General features: G+C 50.7%; 1 protein-coding gene across 3 annotated transcripts in view; it reads left to right on the top strand.

Moving 5' to 3' along the window:
* The window catches only part of CYTH1 (cytohesin 1), a 79963-nt gene extending 60583 nt beyond the window's left edge, over window positions 1–19380 (top strand). For 2 of the 3 annotated variants that reach the window (XM_082372779.1, XM_082372778.1), the window contains exons 4-13: window positions 743–809; window positions 1081–1199; window positions 1526–1606; window positions 2468–2580; window positions 3310–3458; window positions 3856–3968; window positions 9232–9310; window positions 12592–12663; window positions 13577–13731; window positions 17472–19380. In XM_082372779.1, coding sequence (XP_082228905.1) covers window positions 743–809; window positions 1081–1199; window positions 1526–1606; window positions 2468–2580; window positions 3310–3458; window positions 3856–3968; window positions 9232–9310; window positions 12592–12663; window positions 13577–13731; window positions 17472–17550 — 1027 coding nt within the window. In that variant the 3' untranslated portion in view covers window positions 17551–19380. The remainder of the gene's footprint in view (window positions 1–742; window positions 810–1080; window positions 1200–1525; window positions 1607–2467; window positions 2581–3309; window positions 3459–3855; window positions 3969–9231; window positions 9311–12591; window positions 12664–13576; window positions 13732–17471) is intronic. The other variant, XM_082372777.1, reaches the window with a different exon arrangement.
* The last annotated feature ends 317 nt before the right edge of the window (window positions 19381–19697 follow it).

Here is a 19697-nt window from a genome sequence, read left to right as displayed (position 1 = left end):
ATAGACACATGAAAAATGCTCAGTATCATTAGTCATAAGGAGATGCTGCTTCACACCCACTAGGACGGCTGGCATTAAATAGACAGGTGGCGTCTCGAGTTGCCGAGAGCTGGTGAGAATAAGCAGTGTAAACACTGGGGAAAACGGGATGGCAGTTTCTCATAATGTTGACCATATATCCGTGCTGTGCCCAGCAATTCAGCTCCCAGGTATTTACTCAAGAGAAATGAGAGCGTGCCCACATGCACGAGGATATCTACAGTATTCTTATTTAAAATAGCCAAAAACTGGAATTAGCTTTAAATGTCTACCAGCAGATGAATGGACGAACAGATTGAGGCAATAAGCTATTAACTTACATAGCATACACTTCTGGGGTTTTGAAAATGCTCTAAAACTGGATTATGGTGATAGTTGCACAACTTATTAGTAAACTTAGTAAACATCATTCAGATGTGCACTCAAAATGGGTATGTTATATGATATGTAAACTATACCTCAATAAAGTTTTAAAAAATCATGTTAAAAAAAGAAACCCACTGCGGTAGGAGGAACAAATGAGCGTGGGGCCAGGGTCAGGATTTCAGTGTCCTTCCATAGTTAGACCTAAGTGTGCCTGTGCTTTCCTGGATAAATCTCAGAAATCCCTGCAAATCAGTGGACGCGTGTGGGGGTCATATCAGTCTTTCAAAAATTCTCGAATACCTGGAGTACTTAAATGGCTGTGGTGGTTGTTTTACAGGAAAAACATGCAGAGGAACAAACAGGTAGCCATGGGCAGGAAAAAATTCAACATGGATCCTAAAAAAGTAAGTGGAAAGGCAGCAGCCAGAGCCCATAGTCTGTAAGGTGGCGGTTTCCACGGTGTCAGCTGGAACCCAGGGGCACTGAGACAGCTTACCTGCCTGTTTGTAGAGTGCAGCTCATGTTGTGAGCCCTGCTTCCTGCAGAACTTGGAATTACTTAGTAGATACTTCCTCTGTGTCCAGAGCACCCACACCCGTTCTTCCTGTGCCCTTGTCTCCTTTCCGGACCTTCCTGGGGTCTAAGGCACCATTGGCATCTTTGCTGTCTTTCCAGGGGATCCAATTCTTAATAGAGAATGATCTGCTGAAGAACACTTGTGAAGACATCGCCCAGTTCTTGTATAAAGGTGAAGGGCTCAACAAAACAGCCATCGGTGACTACCTGGGGGAGAGGTAAGGCCTCCGGAGACACCTGTGGCCGGTTGGTCAGCAGTTAGTTACCTAGAGAAACAAACTCCAGGATGCTCCGAGCTTTGTCCTGAGGGGTGCTGGGGAACAGCAGCTGGCGTGCTTGGGGGCGGAAGGACTCCTCCTGTGTTCAGCTAGCAGACAGAGAGCTGCAGGTAGATGGCTGCCCGCCCCGCCCCGGCCACGGGGCCGCAGCGCTCAGCGTGGGAGGCGGCCGCGCGCTGGGGGTCGGGATGACCTTGGATTCTCAGCATCAGTGTCTGACTTCTGCTCTCCCCCCCCACCCCCGTATCTTTTGTTTCTCTTGCTAGAGATGAGTTTAACATCCAGGTTCTTCATGCGTTTGTGGAGCTACATGAGTTCACCGATCTCAACCTCGTCCAGGCCTTACGGTGAGTGCATTCAAAGCTAGCAACTTGTGGAGCGGGAGGCGGGTCTTTGGTTATGCGTCTGCCCTGGGCTGGCATTTTAATGAAATTTACCTTTGGCGGTTATTTGAGTATCTCGAAGCATCTTAAAGGAAAGTAGTCTGTTGGCCTATGATTGAAATGATTGGATGGTTAAAGGGAATTAAATTGAAAGCAAATTTTGCAGAACTGTTCCTCAGGTCTTTCATTTAACATTTTGGAAATTGATGAATATTTACACTTTGAATCTTTCCCAATTTCGCTTTAGAAAACCCTTTAATTTCCTGCCCTAGGATAGGAAGTAGATAGTGTGCCCTTCATTTTAGAAGGAAAAAACTCAGCATTAATTTTTTTGCTAAATCTATTACCTGTGTCTTTTGAGAAATTGTCATTTGGTATTTTCACTGCCGTTAGTGTAAATGATATCATCTTTTGTGTTGTCATTTAGATAGGTGAAAATAATCCAGAGTTAAATCTGTTGACCACAGGTCTCTCTTTGACTTAAAGGGATCAGTCATGAACGCTTTGATAGAAAATCTCTTTTCCTGCTATGTCGTCTTTTTTTCTGGAAATTGGAGTTCTTTTAAAATGAGCATTATCTATATTTCAGTCGTGTATCAGGCTGAGGAGGAGAACCATTCTTTTGAATAGGAAAATCTTAATTGTTTTCTAAATGCATTCTCTCCGATCGAGAGAATGGTGATGTGGAGTAGTTAGCCTGCATCTGTTCAGAGTTACTTGACTGAAGGCTGAAGTCCCCCACGTCTCCCTTTGCCGCAGAAATCATTCACGGAGAAACAAATTATCTCCTCAAGTCCCATAACTTGCCCTGTCTTGACCTCCTAGGCAGTTCCTGTGGAGCTTCCGGCTGCCGGGAGAGGCCCAGAAGATTGACCGGATGATGGAGGCGTTTGCCCAGCGCTACTGTCAGTGCAACCACGGGGTGTTCCAGTCAACAGGTGAGCGGGGTGGGTGGGGGGGGGGGGCGTCCTCTCCTGCGGTTGGCAGTGCCTGCCAGGTTCTCTTCTAGGTACTAGGTCATTCCTAAAACAAAAGGGCTTAGGTTCTTGCCTAAGAACATTGCTTTAAATGGTATTTATAATAGTAAAAGGTTGGAAACTATCCAAATTCTAACAATAAGGTAGTAAGAATGTAAGTTAGGGTACCTCTGAATTATGAAGTATGCAACTACTAAAAATCATGTTTTTAAGAGGCTTTATTGACATGGAAAAACGCTAATAAGATTAGCCAAAAAGCAGACTTCAAAACAATGTATCTGTTTTCATTCTAATTGTGTTACAGTCTGTATCTGTGAGATACATTTGTGATAACCTTACACGTAGGCGCATTTATGTAAGAAAGCAAAATAAGTTATTACTACGTGGTGAGATTATAGGCAGTTTATATCTTCTTTTTTATACATTGTGCTTTTCTGGTTTTCTATGCTGTATGTGTTCTTCTTTTACAATCTGAAGAAATAAACATCTTTAAGTCTTGAATGCTTTATGTTCTTTCCCGTGCCTTGCTCTTTTCAGTGAACAGTATATAACCTTTCAGTTAGAGCATACCCAGGCGCTTGGATTTTGCCCATTCTTTTGAGAGCACTGCTTTTTATTCTCTATCTCATCCGGCGTTACTTGTTCTTTCGGGTGGGATGTTTCCTATCGGATTTTGCTTTTCTCTTTTAGACACTTGTTACGTCCTCTCATTTGCCATCATCATGTTGAACACCAGCCTGCATAACCCCAATGTCAAAGACAAGCCCACCGTGGAGAGGTTCATCGCCATGAATCGAGGCATCAACGACGGGGGAGACCTGCCCGAGGAGCTGCTCCGGGTGAGTTTGGCGCTGATTCAAGACTGTGGTCCCGGGTGGCGCTGATGGAGCAGACGGGAGGGACATGGGATCATCCAGTGTCTACTCGGACCATACACATAATTATGTGAATTTCATTAAGAAATTGGTAGTGAGGCCCAGTGAGGAGTCAGTGGGGGAAAGTGGTTTATAAATCTGAAACTAAAGGCTCGAATGGAAGTCGGGCTGATCTCTTTTCTTTCTTAATTGTCCATTAGGCATCTTATTTCTCTTGTCTCTGTGAGCCCCTAAAGGGAGAGATGTTCTCCATGCTACCAGTGCGTGGCACACAGTGACACTTATTAAATGAATGATGGGAAAGGGCGGGAGGAGAGGTATTTCTAGGATCAGAGACATGCAGTGTCATCTTTTATCCCAGAATCTGTATGAGAGCATAAAAAACGAACCCTTTAAAATCCCAGAAGATGATGGGAATGACCTTACTCACACTTTCTTCAACCCAGACCGAGAAGGCTGGCTATTGAAGCTCGGTAAGTGATGCCGTCTGGGTTGGGGCTCCTAACGCAGAAACTTAGAAACTTAGAAAGAAAGGACGTGTGTATGCACGCTCGCCCACCCGCGCCTGCACTGTGGCGAACAGGGGGTTGGTGCAGGAGGCGCTAAGGAGAGACTTTGGTATGAATTCGTACTGTTCTAACAAGATCGCCTCCAGAAAGGAAGTGAATGCACGGCTAGTGCCCCATGGGACGCACAGAGACTCCTGGGGACAGGCTTGCCCGCATAAGTACTGCCTACATGTGTTTGCGCTCCACATTTCCTCTCTGGGGCAGTTCCCGGAGGACCTGGTCCTTTTCCCTTCCCGGCCCCCTGGACCACTGGGAGGGCGGCCAGCTGTGCCCTTCTCTCTACTTCCCATCACGAGTTTGTATCCGGTGCTCCCGCCTCCCCCACCCCGGTGCATCCTCACTTCCTTCTGCATCTGGCTCCCCACAGGCAGCGTGCATGGCAAACCCAAGGCCCTGGCTGCAGCACAATCCACGGCACTCTGACTCATTCTTGGGCGCTGGTTGTTTTCCCCCCTCCTTTCCGATACAAATCAGCCACATTAATGATTTTGTTCATTCAGAAAAATTAAAAGTTATTCCTCTTCCCTCTGCCAAAAGTGAGCTTGTATTGCTGAGATTTGTGGTCATGCCTTGCCATGAAGGTGACCAAGTAACCAAAACGAAGGTTTTTATACATTCATATGCACATGTGATTATTTCATTAACCGTTTCAGAACGCAGAGAGAGCCCCCGGATGTAATGATGTTAATTTTTTGGCCACTGAGAGAGTACTCTCCTCTGTTTTCTTCTGCCTTGGCCTTTTGACGTGTGGGTTCCTGCATTATCAGGAGGTGTCATTAGAATGATCCTCCTCTACTATTTCAGCTCCTGGTCCCAGTGAGATTAGAAGTCCTTACACTCTATGCCATTATTGACACGTCTGGGAAGCGCTGAAATGAAATCTTCAATTTCTGACTAGTTCAGATGGCAGTAGGATTCGTATTCCCTTTTAACAGCATATCCTAAGTCCTCGTGTTTATACATAATGACTTAGTTCATAAATTCTCCTTAAGCACCACCTCACTGGTCGGAGTTTTAAATGTCTCTTGAATTTGTCAACATTTCATGTATCTTTAAGCCAGTAGACTCTTCGAAGTTAAGGCTCTAAAATTACTCACCCCAGAGGTGGCCACTCTGCTCTGCATCTTTATTGCCAAGTGGCTAGAGTTAAAAGGAAACCTGCTGGAAAATTTAAAAGTGCATCCAAGTTTGGATTTGCTTCCCCCTCCAGGGAAATTTGTTTAAATGCTAATACTAAGTGTTAGCTTTGACAGCCCAGAGAGTAAAATTAGAACAGTACGAAGATTATCTTGGTTCTTACACCAGGATGACATGTAAATTCATGAGGCATCCCATATTTTTTAAAAAGAAAAAAATTTAACTAAATGTGAGACTCGTTTTTAGGTCATTGCATTACTTTTTCCAGACCTCCACCAAACCCTCCTAAACTCTTCACGTTGTGTTTTCATTGTAGCACACTTCAGATCACCCCTTCGTATGTGTGTGCCACAGAAGGCAGGCCTTCCAGCCGTCTGCAATTGTGTGTATATGTCTGTGTATGCATATAACCGTAAGATTGTGTATTCTTGTGTATACACATATGTACATATGTATTCACAGGCTTGTGTGTGAGCATTTTTACACACACTTTAAAAAGAGGTAGCCATCCGAAGAGAGACATTTAATTTTCCCCAAAGTAATCTTCACTGTCTTTGCTCTGGATTCAGGATATACTAATAAACGTCAGCTTGGTGAGAGCTGATCTGTGGCATCTTTGAGGCCAGGATTTTGGTGGTGCCTCAGATCTTGTCTTTACCAGATGGGATGTGGCAGATGAGGCCAGCCCCTCATTCACACGCTGGACAGTGGCGTTTGCCCTGTTGCTGTCTTTATGTCCCGTCCCCACGAGGCAGACATGAATGACTAATACAGTGCACCTTAAGATTAAGGAGTCGGGTTTAATTTCTTTGTTTTAATTTTCTTTTCTCCCTCATTTGTATGTTTCCATGATTTTGGCTCTCCTTTTCCTTGCCCCAAACTCCAGGAGGTATGTAATCCCCTCAACCTGCTCGCTCGCTCTGCCCAGGCCACTGTAATCGCTGCAGCGTTTTCTTATTTTGTGACTTTTGATTATTTTGTTTTAAATTGCTGGTGGTAGTCTTAATGCTGCTTCTAACTTACCGTACAGTCCCTAGGGAACTGGTCAGGATTGGGGGTGCGGAGTGATTTTCACGTTTCCCTTGGAGGGGTAGTGCATAGTGCATCCAACAGCTGGGCACCCAGATGTGGGATAATTTGAACTCTCCCAAGTGCAGTAGTGCAAGAAAACACACTAAGAGTGGATTTGTAAAAGCAGACAAAGTATTCACTGAATTGTCTCTCGGAATTATTGGCCAGGCGTATGCTATATTACTGACTCAAACTGACACTCAGGAACTTCAGAGATTTCTGACGTGGAGCAGAGGAGGGGGAGGAGGTTGTGATCCCCGCAGTTGTGTGCTCCGGGCACACGTGCCGTGACCAGAGAAGCAAACCAGGAAAATAAATAAATTAGACAACATAGGACATTTGCCTTTGCATGAAAAAGGGAAATGGTGTTTCTTCAACTCAGAATGAGGCCAGGTAAAGTTAAAAAAGATAAAACCCCCAAATCCCTTCTTGAAGTCCTTCCGTTTAATCTCCTGTGTTTTAGGGGAGGGCATTACAACCTCGGCTCTGTTTTTTATGTTTTGTTTTGTTTTTCTCCCTCCTCTTTTTCAATGAGTCATCGTTCAAACCCCCAAATTGGCCTCGTAGTTATGTCGTTGGCATCTGCTCTCCACTTGCTGATTCAGGGAAACATGTTTTCTAGATGAGGAGTCCTCAGGTGTCTGCTTCAGCCTCACTTGAGCAGAGCCTCAAGGGAAAGAACGGCCCCAACGCTGACATTTATGAAACGTTTCCGGGCCTTGTCCGGTGGTTCCCACCCAGCTCCGGGGGGAGCCAGCGTCTGGCCTTTACATCTACGGGGTAGAGGCCCGCAGGCTGGGAGGTGGTCCTGTGAGTTCCTCAGGGACTGTCCTAGGTGCGCGCATCGGTCTGTCTGCTTGTTTCATGTCTGTTTCCCTTTCAACATGAAATGTGTCCCTGGGACCGCGGGATGCTTCACGGTAGGGGTCTCGTTAATGCAGCAGGTTGTCGGGAAGGGACATAGCCAAGCTTTCATCACCAGGGAGAGGATTTGTCTGGCTTTGCTTTCGTCCTAGATTTCCTCCCATCTTCTTCCTTGTGACATCTGACCCCTCTTCCATGACCTCCTGAGCCCCAGGTGCCCCCGGGGTGGTCCTGTGAGGGGAGCGCATGGCAGTGGGCCTGGGTTGAGGTGTCCTGTGTGCTGAGCCCCAGGTGGGGGTGAAGGCCCAAGAGGCAGAAGAGCTGCTTTCTCGGGTTCTGAAAGGGGGAAGGGGGTTTCCTTTATTATGACAAATTGGCTCCAGTTCTAAGTATATTCCTTGTGTTCTTTCTCCTCCTGATTTATTTCGGTTCTGCCCAGCCTTTCCCATTTCCTTACGCATGTCCTATTTCCATCCATGGTTTTCTTGATTCACGCCCTAGGGCCTTAGGGGCCAGAGGCACGTGCTCACAGAAGCTGACAGTTGCTGTGGACAGAGAGTCGAGTTGGTCTTCGCTTGACAGCAGCAGGGGGTGTGGGTGGGGGCGTAGCGCGTGCTGGCTCAGGACCAAACTCCTTCCGTGAGGCGGTGCCATTGAGAACCTCGGCAATTCGTGATCAGTCGCTTAACCTCTCAGAGTTCGGGCACCCAAGCAGAGCCGTGCAAGGGGCCCAAAAGTCCAGTAGTCCTCAAAACTGCTACCAGGACCGACGCTGGACACTTCATTTCCGTGGCAGGATTTGCGTTGCTCCAGCAGTCGGATCCTTTGAGGAAACCTGGCGTGATCACACGGCCACGTCCTGGATCACACGGCCACGTCCTGGATCACACGGCCACGTCCTGGCAGCTGGGATACTCCTTCTGAACCCTGTGCTCAGCTGTTCGTGGTGCGGGGCAAGCAAGGAAGCGTGGCTGGGGTCACTAGATTTACACCCTGTGGTCCTTGTTCTTTGTGAGGTTTGGAGGAGTGATGTTCTCTGTAGGTTAAGTCAGCAAAGGAGCATATCCTGTCCAGGGCAGTAAGAAGTGTTTATGAAATGCTGTGTGTATCTCACCACATGCAGGCCTTTCATGTGGTTCATGTTCAGAAAGCTTTCCCTGGACCCGGTGTAAGTCGAGGAGAAGAAAGGCTTTGCTCATGGTCAGATTGAGAGCAGGATGTGCCTTCACTCACCGAGGCCACGGTGAACTTTCCCTTCCTTTGTGTCATCTTGGGATAACTTCATGACCCCGGTGATTCTTCTTATTGAGAAGGACTAAGGGAACCTTCAACAGCTCACAGCCACCCGCGAGAGCTCACTTGGCCTGTGGCCTCCTCCTCCAGTTATTTTTGTTTCAAGATTCCGGTGAGAAGTCCAGAATTGAATAGGGACCTCTGCTTACCAGTGGATTCTTCCCTGATCCAGGGATCCTGCTTTGTCCCACCCAGGACTCGGGGGGAATTTAGGACACTGGCCCAGAAACCTAAAAAGCCAGTGTAGAAACGCACTACAGTCAGGAAGGTGGGGTAGAAGGTGAAACCGTAGGAACTTGGGTCCCACGTTCCAGGAGAGCTGGATCTGATTGTGAGGGGATTAAAATGTCTTACTTACTGGTTCCTCCTCCTGTCCCGTTCTGATAAAACCCTGGGCTGGTGGACCCGCAGTGTAGCGTAGCCAGGGCGCTGACCCTCTCCCCTCCTCTTGTGTTCGCCCATTTCCACCGCATCCATAGGCTTCTGCTGACGCTTCTCTGGTCCATCACCGTCCCAGCTCCCTCCCCAGCCCGTGCTCTCATCTGCTGTCCTGATGTCATCTGCAGGGGGCCACCCAACTTGCTTGCTCTGCTTGTACCCACAGACTTTCACGCTGTGAAAGGTGCTTCTGTTTTGGCTCTGTGTCTCGTTACTGATGTAAATCTGCCATGGTCTCAGTGTCTTCCTGGCGCCCTGCCCCCGCTTCCTCGTCCTGCACCCTCTCTGGGGGCAGAGCTTCGAGCCCCCCGGAGCCTGCGCTGGCTGGTTGACTCCTATCCAACACGCATCTCTCTTTGCTCTGCAGGTGGCAGGGTAAAGACTTGGAAAAGACGCTGGTTCATTCTGACTGACAACTGCCTTTACTACTTTGAGTACACGACGGTGAGCGCCTGCTTGGTCAGCTGGGACGGGGGTGGACCAGGCCTTGTGTTTAAACGGCTCTAATGAGACAGGGTTGGAGGACACAGGGGGAGACAGTCAGATTTGTCCTGCTGCATCTTTGGGGCACTAGGAGAGTTTATGTGAAGTGGAAGGGCTAAGACGAATCTCAAGAGAGGGGCCCGGGTGTGGTGTGGGGTGTCTGGCCACAGGAACCGTAGCTCAGAGCTGACATCCACTTCTCCGTTGGGACACGAGGCGCCCTGCCAGGAGACAGTGGCAGACAACATCATACACGGCCTTAGAAATGGGTTGTAGAGCCGAGCTAGAAAGAATGAACTTGGACCCATGGCCAAGAGAGAGTTTGTGGCCCCATTGAAAGGGAAACAAAGGTAATTGTGATTCTATGGTAGCAGAAATACTGAAGCACTTGATTTAGAAGAAACAGCCAAGGGGCAAAATATGTAATAGAGGAAAAGAAAGTGAAATGAAATGGGAGATTACCTGGAGTTTTAAGAAATTGACGTTTACTTAAACTGAAAGTTTTGTTGGTTTTTATTTAGTGGGAATGGAATTACAATACATACAATTCTATGAGAATAAAGATGGTACAGAGTCTACGAGAGTAAAGACTGTACAGTAAGACCTTTTCCGAAGCTCCCTCTAGGAGCCCCAGCAGGTTGGTAGCCTCAGGTTGGAGCCCGCTCAGACGGGCTCCCCACAGCTGGAGGCCCTCGTTTCTGCCCTGTTCCCTGGTCATCGGAAGAGCAAACCATATACCACTGGCAGCACTGGAACGTGTCTTAAGTAAATCAGGGCAGTTGAGATGCTACTGAGAAAACGAAGGTTCAGAAGCATCTTTTATAATAAAGATATTAGAGCAAGATGGGATGAGAGTCCTGGCGGTGTCTGTGTGAAGCTCGCTAGGAGCCAGGATGCAGGTCCACGCCTAGCCCTTTGCAGCTTGGCGGTGAAGCGGGTTTCCACTGTGTTCCACACTGTGGTTCTGCAGCTTGCAGACGTCGTGCGGATGTGGCTTCTCACGTGGGGAGTGAGAGTCATGACAGTGTCAGCTCAGAATTCAGTCACTCAGCAATTTCCAAGGGAATGCTGACCAGGATTTTGTGCGTTATGGGGGCTAAACCCATGCCACGTACGTTCTGCAACTGGCTTTGCTTTTCTGTTATTAAAATCCTTTCAATTATGAGAGTACTGTATTTCAAATACCCAAAACAGTACAAAGATAGATTTTTTTTTTCACCCCGCAAAGTACCACTGTGAACAGCTTGGTAAATTTCTTTCTCTTTTGCCCCTGTCCCCCTGCCCCATGTATTAACTTTTTTTTTCTAGACCGGTGACATCTTTAAAATCCTGTTTAAATCTTTTTCACTGGTCTCTGGGTTAATATGAACCACGTGCGGGGCATCTAAACAGTGCACCCCTAAGTCCCGGGACAGTCTCAGTGGTAATGCAGTGAGATTCTAGAATCTTGTGGTTCTTCATGACGCCGACCATGGTGGCGTTAGCTGAATTCAGTCTAGCAGCGCACCGGCATTTTATCAGGCAGTGGGAATCCAGAGAAAACGTTTCTGAAGATGCCGAGGGGGGAGCCTCAGGGTTAAGATGGTAGGTGGAGATAACCACACAGAAATTACCTGACAAAGAGGAAAAATCTAGTAGAAATAAGTGGGGACGTAGCAGCCGGATGAGGAAAGGGCAGAACTCATTCACCGCACTTCGCAGTAGGCAGCAGGGGCCGCCGGCACAGCCCGGAGCCAGCAGAAGGCCCCTTGCTGCATGGCCAGGCACAACCAGCCCCAGACCTCCCCGTGCCCAAGTCTGGGAGAAGTAAACCGAGTAAGAATTCTTCCCTCCTCCCCCTTCGGATGGAGGAGTGGTGAGGTCTGCTGCAGGGTAGAAACCGGGGAAACGGGAAAAGTGGGAAAACAGGGCTCACTTTCTGCGATATCAGTGAAAGCTCCGGGTGTGTGTTCATGTAAGAAGACTGTCCGTGGGGGGTGTGCGGTGAGCATCAGCTCCAAGAGATGCCGGACACCAGCACCCCAGGGGAGAGTTGGGGCTCGGGGTGTCTGAGGGGGGCGCTCCCTCCACTCGCTTCTCTCCTGAGACTCTGGAAGTGGCCAGAACACCAATAGCTGGCTCTCCAGTAGTTTCAGACTTAAATGAGACCCAAAACTATATATTAAGAATATGACTATATAATTGTAGAATTATAACTTATTTATTAACACATAAGTTAAAACTTTAAGGGATGATTAGCTAGAAATGTAATCACTATCCTAGAGGAGAGGCTTGAGACAGTCATAGAGATTGTGTCTGAAAGACAAGCATTAAAACAATTAAGGGCAAGCTAACAGGTGCGGAGGACAGATGGGGGTGATCCCAATACCAGAATGAATGGGACCTGCAAATGCAAAGACAAGTTATGACATTATTTCCCTAAAAAGGAGAAACAAACCTGAATCTGCAGATCGAAAGAGTGCATATGGTATTTTAGGAACATCTGTCCTAGGAAGCTTGGTGCCGAGGCATAGCCCAGTTAAACTGTTGAACTTGGAACAAAGTCTTTGGCCATTGGTTGTCTGGACATCAGGGAGAAGAGGTGAAGGCTGATGGCCCGGCAGGTGTGGGAGTGGCCTTTGCTGAGATGGGAAGCCCTGGAGGAGGGCCAGTTGTGGGTGAGGGGACGCAGGGCTCTGTTCTGGACAGGAGTTTAGGTGCTTTCTGGTCCAGGTGGAGTTGTCAGGCAGGCAGTGTCTCTTTGAGGATCCTACAGTCTGGAGGGGGGAGGTGAGGCTGGAGATAGTGAGAAGGTAGTGACACACGACACGACTATAGTCCAGGCGTTGCGGGCACAGAACAGGGGCACCTCGGGTGAGACTTGAGCTTCCTAGGGTTGCTGACACTGGAACTGAGGCTTGAAAGCTGAGTAGGCGGGCCAGACAAAGAAGCAGGATAATTTTTGTGTGAAAGGGGCTTACATGTTCCCCACTGGAGGGCCACCCACAGCTCTTGTCACACTCAGTCTTTCAGAGCATCTGTGGAAGCTCCTCCTCCAAAGGCTTTTCGGTCTTAGGGATTCATATGTGGTACGTTGACAACACCCACACGTTTCTTGACCCTATTCTTGTTTTTAAAGCTGCTCTGTGGACTTCATGTCGTGGAGGAGTCACGGGAGCTGGGCTGAGTTGCCGGGAGGAAGGTAACAGGACATGCGTTCATAAACTGAGCAGTTAGGTCTTCTCTCTCCAATTCTTCTGCAGGATAAGGAGCCCCGTGGAATTATCCCATTAGAGAACCTGAGTATCCGGGAGGTGGAAGACTCCAAAAAACCAGTGAGTATTTTTTGGTGAGATGTTTTGGGGGGACAGAAGGGATGGGCATAGCAGCTGTTGGACACAGGAAGAAGTTGCAGAGGTTTACAGTTGACCCTTGGACAACAAAGTTGGGGCTGTGTGGGTCCCCTGACACGTGGACTGTTCTCAGTGGTGACTCCTACGGTAGAGTGCCGTGTGTGCTTGGCTAAGTCCGCGGGTGCTGAGGCACTGCTGTACGGACGGAGGCCGACTGTCGGTCGTACGTGGATTCTTAATTGCGCGGAAGGTCAGCACCCACCCCCGCCTTACTCAAGGGTCAGCTGTACTTGAGAAAAACCCCGGAAGTACTCATATGATTTAATTTAAGTTAGCCTAACTTTTAAAATTATCTTTACAGTTCAAGCCAAAGGTGAGACTAAATAACCTCTTTCATTCTGTCCATCAGCTTTAGCGTCAATTTACTGAATATCACACGAGGTATAGAATTGTCCTTCCTTAAAAGGCAGCATCAAGCTCTCATGATTGGACCACTTATTTTATGATCTTCAGATCGCTTATAAATATTTTTCCTCTGTTTTGGAATATCGTATTGCTGGCTTGGCTTTAAAAGGCATTAAGCTACCTGCAGTTCGCTCCATATTTTCTATATATTAGGAGTAGAGCTACCATGTATCATCTGCTCAATATCTTTGCTAATAAAACCTATTTATATACAATCTACATCCTCCAGAATTCCACTTCTAGGCTCCTCTTTTCCAAAGGAAAACATATGTTGGCTATATTTTATGAAGGTGAGACTAAAGAAAGAAGTTAACTTTTTTTTTTTTTTTGGAAATAAAAATTTGCTTTTTGGGAAATAAATTAACTTTTTTCTTGGTCAGCAGCTTTCTTAGATCTTTGTCACTCTCTCCCTCTCTTTCTTAATTCTCAGAACTGCTTTGAGCTTTACATCCCCGACAACAAAGACCAAGTGATTAAGGCCTGTAAGACGGAGGCTGACGGGCGAGTGGTGGAGGGGAACCACACGGTGTACCGCATCTCGGCCCCGACGCCTGAGGAGAAGGAGGACTGGATCAAGTGCATCAAGTAGGTGGCCGATGAAGGTGGCGACCTCGCCTCTCAGATAGTGACGCTCCAGCTGTCCCGTGGGCTGCCCATCCCGCCTCTGCGCCCCGCGTGCTGAATCCTTAGCGAGTAGTTTGACTGTGATTCCCCAGTGACTTTTTCCCTGGGTCTCTGGATTCTTGACCATTGAGCGTTTTTAAGAGCGCGCCTCACATCTAGGTTTCCCAAGTGCAGCTCATGGCCCCAAAGAGGGGACAGGTGGGCAGGCTTATAGGCACAGGTGCCACTGGCCAGACTGGCCTTTTCATGTCTTAGGAAGTGGGTTTTGTCTTCATGGTGGCAGCTCAGCGGGGATTGTAACCGTTCCCTTTTATAATTTCTTAATCCTGTGAGACACTGTCGTCCCATTTACAGATGGGCAGACTGAGGCCCATAGAGGGTAAGTAATGAATGCTTGTCAGAGTCACATGGCCGTGACCCGGGGTTGCGAGGCAGAGCCTCACGCTCCCTGCTGCGCTGTGAGGAAGCGGTGGTTCTGGGGGAAGGGAGGTGTACACGGATCCTCGGGTCCAGGGCTCCTCCTGGTCCTCGCGCCACCTGTTTCACCGCGCTTTATCACGGGGCGGGGGTGGGGGGGGGTGCCCTGCCCCGGCAGCTCCTCCTCCCCACTCCTCCCTGGGGCTTCCGTGAGCCCTGTCCCGCCCGCCAGCACACCCACCGCCCATCGCCACACCCGTCTCGGTGGCACTTGCTCCTGAGAGTGCGTCCTCGCTCTCCCCGCCAGGGCTGTGTCCATCAGACAGGACCCCGCCGTTTCCTTCGGGCGTCCCCATTACTGGGCCTCGAGACTTCCCCTGGAGACCAGTGAGGCCGCACTGACCGGTGACCGAGGCCCTGCAGGTCCTGCGTCGCCCCGAGTGATGGGCCTTCTCCCGCCGGGGCCGCGGCCTGCTCCTGAGGGGCTGGGCATGCTCTAGTTTTTGTGGTGGTTTTGGCACCTCTCCTAAAACAAGTGTAGTGTTTGGGCCAGGGTTAAATAGTGAATAAACGGCTGAAGGGGGGAGAGGTGATGGTGGGGGGAAGGAGCAGATCGTTTATTCCCACACAAAGAGTCTCTGAAAGTTGTGCGGTTCAGACGGGCGGGACAGGAGAGCACCGGTTCGGAGTCAGGCCAGCCCGTGCCGAGTTCCCGCTCTGACTCTCGGCGTCGCCTGCCCTCCTCCCAGACCCCCAGCTTTCTCACCACACAGCAGTGAGAGGCGGGGCTCCCGGGGGGCTCCCGGGGGGCTCCCGGGGACGTCGCCGCGCCCTTCCGGACGATGGTGTTAAGGCACAAGGCTGTTCTGAGGGTGAGGCAGGTGGCGCAGCGCTGTGCTCAGCGCGCCGCCTGGACCCTGGTAGCCCTGGGTGGTGACGGCTGTCGGAAGTGTGGTGTCATCAGGGGCCGTCCCACGTGCCGTGGAGCCCACGAGGCACCGCAGCGTTTCTGGCGTCACCACCAATAATGAGGCTCAGGGGTCCTCTGTGCTGGACGCGCCCTGAGGTCTGCGTGGAGGAGTAGCAGCGCCTTGGGGACAGGTGGCCACGGAGAGCTCCTTACCCATGTCCCCGTGCCCTTTTTCTTACCACATGTTTTTTAAAAAAATACTCGACTCTTTAATCCTTATGAAATGTATTTTTTGCATGTGGTTTGAAGTAAAGGATGTAACCTTATTTTCTCGAGTGAGTGGCTGATTGTCCTGATACCGTTTATTACTCCATCTTGCCCAGTCTGAAGTGCTCTCTTTAGTGTGGACCAACTTCCCGTGTGTGCGCGGTGCGCGCGTCCCTTGTGGCTCTGGGTCTGTGTGCTGTCCTGCGTGATCATTGGGGCATCAGAGCGTGTGTGGACACGGCATTGTGGGTAGCCTCCCCCGACTCATCGTTCTTCCAAAAAGGCTTTGTCTGCAGGTGTACGTTCTGTCTTTCATGTCATTGTACTTCGGTAGCCAGAGAAGCCGAGCCCTCCTTACGGCCACGCTTGGAATGGTTCAGTCCCTCCATCGAGGTGAATGCAGAGCCTTCTCGGGGGTGGTTCCCGGGGTCTGCCCGGAGCTGGCCTCATCTCCCTGTGGGAGTTGCAGACACTGTTCCAGCTCCACAGCTCAGCGCCCTTAACCCTCTCCAGAGCCCTGCGAAGGTGGGTGCCGCAGGATGGTTGTCCCCAGGTGACAGATGAGGACACAGGCACAGCGAGGTGAATTCAGTCGTCCCGAGCCTTCTGACTCAGGGAGCCGTCCTCCTCCACGTGCGGCGCTCAGCTCCAGCCGCCCTTGGCTCTGACGCTCCCCCAGTGAAAATGTTGGGGCAGAGGCGCCAGAGGAGGGACCTGATCGGATGGAAGCTCTTTGCGATGTCGCTGGAGAGGTTTTGCAGAAGGTCAAGTTGCAGGCACGTTTTCTCTCATCAGTGCTCTTCCCAGGAGTGTCCAGCTACCTCGGTCCTGGTGCTCTGGGGACGTGGTCACACAGGATCGCATGTCTCTGCAGACAGACCTGCAGCGCAGCGACGGTGGCCGCTGAGGGAGAGCTCCTGCTGCCTGGTGTCGTCTCCGCTCTGCCTTCCCAGGGCTGGGGCGGAGGGTCTCCAGGGACCGTGTGAGGACGGCCGTGAGAAGGAGCACACGTATGTGCAAGGCCGGGGCAGAGCTCCCAGCCCCAAGCCCTTCACTGCGCCCTGGCCCCCCCGTCGCGTGGACTGGAGATGTGCCGCGGCGTCCCTGGGGGCTTGGCCCACCCAGGAAGCGGAGGTGGACCCACCCTAATGCTCTGAAGGTGGAAGCAGGATTCCCTCCCTTGCACTCCGAGCGGTCAGATGCCTGCGTGGCGGGGTCCCTCGGGATGCGTTCCGGGCCCTGTCCAGCTCCTGCCTCCCCCGGAGCTGAGTTGCTGTTTCACACGGACACATCCTCTCTGTGAACGGGGCCCGGTCAGCCCGCCGGAGCCGTCGTGCACCTGGTTAAGTGCGGTCCACAGTCACGTGGGCTTGTGACTGGCCCAGAAGCTAGTTGGCACCTGGAATACTACTTCTCAGGAAAAGCAAATTAAACTTCAAAACGTGGATCACACCTTGCTTAAAAGTGGAGAATGACAAATACAGAGGGACGACAGGTGGCTGAGGCCTGCCATCACCACCTGTGCTGGTGTCTCTGGGGCCAGTGCAAGGGCTGCTTGGGCTCCCTCCCCACCAGGCTGTGGGCACAGAGCAGGCTGCTGGCCGCTTGCTTGGGCCCCGACTGCCCAGTGATGGGTCTTGGCTGTCGAGCTGGTGCTCTTGGGGACTCAGAAGTTGCTCGGTACAGACGGTGGCCGCCAATCAGACGCACCACGTGCCAGGGGACACACGGGGTTGTGTGGTGGTCACTGCTCCAGACAAACGCCACTGTCATGACGGAACTAAAGCGCTGCGCTTGTTTTGCTGCGTTAGAGCACAGCTGTGAGGGTGTAGAGGATTCCTCAACTTAAATTGATTACTTGGTTGAAACAGGCAATAAGCACCCCACAGTGATCTTGTCACCTGTACCACGTGTCTCCCTCAAAACTTGTCTTTTACGCCACATGTGGACACAGTGAAGGTTGATGCCGGGACGTGGCCTTTAAAGGGACGGTCGAGCAGGGAGGGGGTCTGGGGCACGGCTGCTGCTAGGAAGCCCCTGCCTGGGGTCGTGTCTCCTGGTCCTGTTCCTCAGTCTCCTCTGCTTTCTCCCCTTTTCTGTGTTGCAGGGCGGCCATCAGCAGGGACCCTTTCTACGAGATGCTAGCCGCGCGGAAGAAGAAGGTCTCTTCCACGAAAAGACACTGAGTCTGCGCAGCCAGCAGGGCTGGTGGGCCCGGCGAGTGAGGCCCGGCGAGTGAGGCCCGGTGCAGCCTCCCTGCCGCCCATGCAGTGGGAGCGTCTTGCCAGGCATCGCCCTGAATTCCTAGAGACTAGCTTCAGCTTTTGCTAATTTTTTTAAGTGGGAGAAGGGTAGGCAGTCACCCTTGGAGAAGGGGGCCTGATGCCTTCACGCTTGGGTTTTGAGCCTTTCTCTCTAAAAAGAACAGAGCTCCTGTCGGCCATGCCGCCTCCCCGCAAGTCTCCACTCAGCAGGTCTGATAGCAGAGCTCGGAGCCGACCATTTACCTCTCGGTTATTCCCTGGGAAGAAGCCTTCAACCCTGCACCATAAATATGTGTACCCATATCTTATTATATGTTAAGAAAAAAAGTGGAATGGAAGAGAAGCCACATGCTATAAAGATATATTTTTGTTTTTTAAAGAAAGAGAAAGAGAAGGTGGAGCTGTCCAGGCATTCTGCCTGTCTACTTCGGGAAGCTTCTCCCTAGAGAAGAAGCTCCCCGGGCCGCCGCTGTGCGTGTCAGCCCGGGCAGGGGCAGGGGCCGGGCGGGCCCCCTCCCCGCACTTCTGGGGCCTCGTCTGGGCGAGGGAGGAGGTGGCGAGGGGGGAGAGGGGGCCGCGCGGCGAGGACAGACTCGGGGCCTGCAGGGCAGCACCGGCCACTCCAGCTGATGCTTTTCCTTCCAGGTGCCCGGGGACCACTGCGGGGAGAAGGGAACCCGCCCCCCGCCTGCGCTGTTCCTTCTCTTTCAGGATTCATTCTTGTCGGGCTTTAAAATAGTCAGCATTTTTCCTTGAGCTACGTACCTAATCACCAAAACTGTGAGGAAGGTAGTCCCATCAGAGATTCCGGGATAACCTGTTTCTTATTTGGTTTTTCTTCCTCCTGCCCCTGAACTCCATTCCTCGTTTTAGAGGAAGGAGCAGGTCTGACCCGATCACCTTAGGGCTTCAGCCTTTTCTGCCTCCGAACCGGCCTTCACCTGGACTACGCCGTGCATGTCGCGCTGGCCCTTGGAGAGGAGCGGGCCTTCGTCTGCGCGGCAGGGGCGGGGGCGGGGAGCCAGAGGGTGAGTGGTCGGCCTCCCGCTGGAGTCGGCCTTGCCCTCCTATCGCGTGGCCTGAAGGAGCCGTGGCCGCCGCTCTCCTGCTGTTCTCTCAGGGACTCTCGTCCGGGGCCTGGTGCCCAGTCCGGGCAGAGCAGGGCTGGCCGGGCCATTGCAGCGCCAGTGTGACCCTGACTCCTCTGACACCTTCCGGGCGGGCTCACATCTCTGGAAATAGCTTTTGTAAAGGGGAGTGGTGGGGTCACTTTCTGGGGTCCCCGCCTTCATGTAGGTCCTACCTGGAATGGCTTCAGGCGTTTTAATGCCAGAGCTCGTGAAGGTGGCAGAAGAGGGTCCAGGCTGGGAACCTGAAATTTCTGGGCGGGAGAACCAGGGTGGTGCCAGCCGAGGTCCAGGGGGTCTGGGCCGGTGCTGGAGCCCCTCTGGCTATCCGAGTCCCTGGCCCTGGTTCTCACAAATATTATCTAGACAGAGAGGCACCTGGATCAGTATTAGTCTATTTATCAGAGGTGTAAATAATCCATGTATAGTTTTTCTCCTTTTAGATTATTTTGTATTTGTTTTAAAAAAAAGTTTTGTCAAAATATAAAGAAATGACTGAAAGTTGTTGACAGGGTTTTTAAAAAAATTATAATTATTCCAATCGTTTTTTGTTTGTCTGGTTTTTTTGCATTGTAAACTAGCGCCAAGGAACTGCAGCAAATAAACTCCAAATCTGCCCAAACCACTTTGTTGCCTGTGGCGTTGCTTCATGCCCGGATGGGCCCTGAGAAGGAAGGTCGTGCTTGTCAGGTGCACTTCCGCGGGAGGATGTGTCACTTGAACCTCTCGTCTTAAGTCTAGTGATGATAAAGATCGGAAGTGGCGAGCATGGTTCTTCTTCTGTTAAGGAGAGCGGAGCAAAAATGATCATTAGCATAGTCATTCCCCGCCCCCACCCTTTATGGAAGAAGAAACAAATGTCAGACATCAACTTTAAATTAAGATCAAGAAATGTGCCTTCAGCCTTTATAATACATTCTTAGTATTATTTCATTTTCCAGA

This window comes from Balaenoptera borealis, assembly GCF_965194805.1.
Source record: "Balaenoptera borealis genome assembly, chromosome: 20".
Classification (NCBI taxonomy): Eukaryota; Metazoa; Chordata; class Mammalia; order Artiodactyla; family Balaenopteridae; genus Balaenoptera; species Balaenoptera borealis.
The sequence above is the reverse complement of the archived record's forward strand: the minus strand, read 5'-3'. Positions and strand labels throughout refer to the sequence as shown.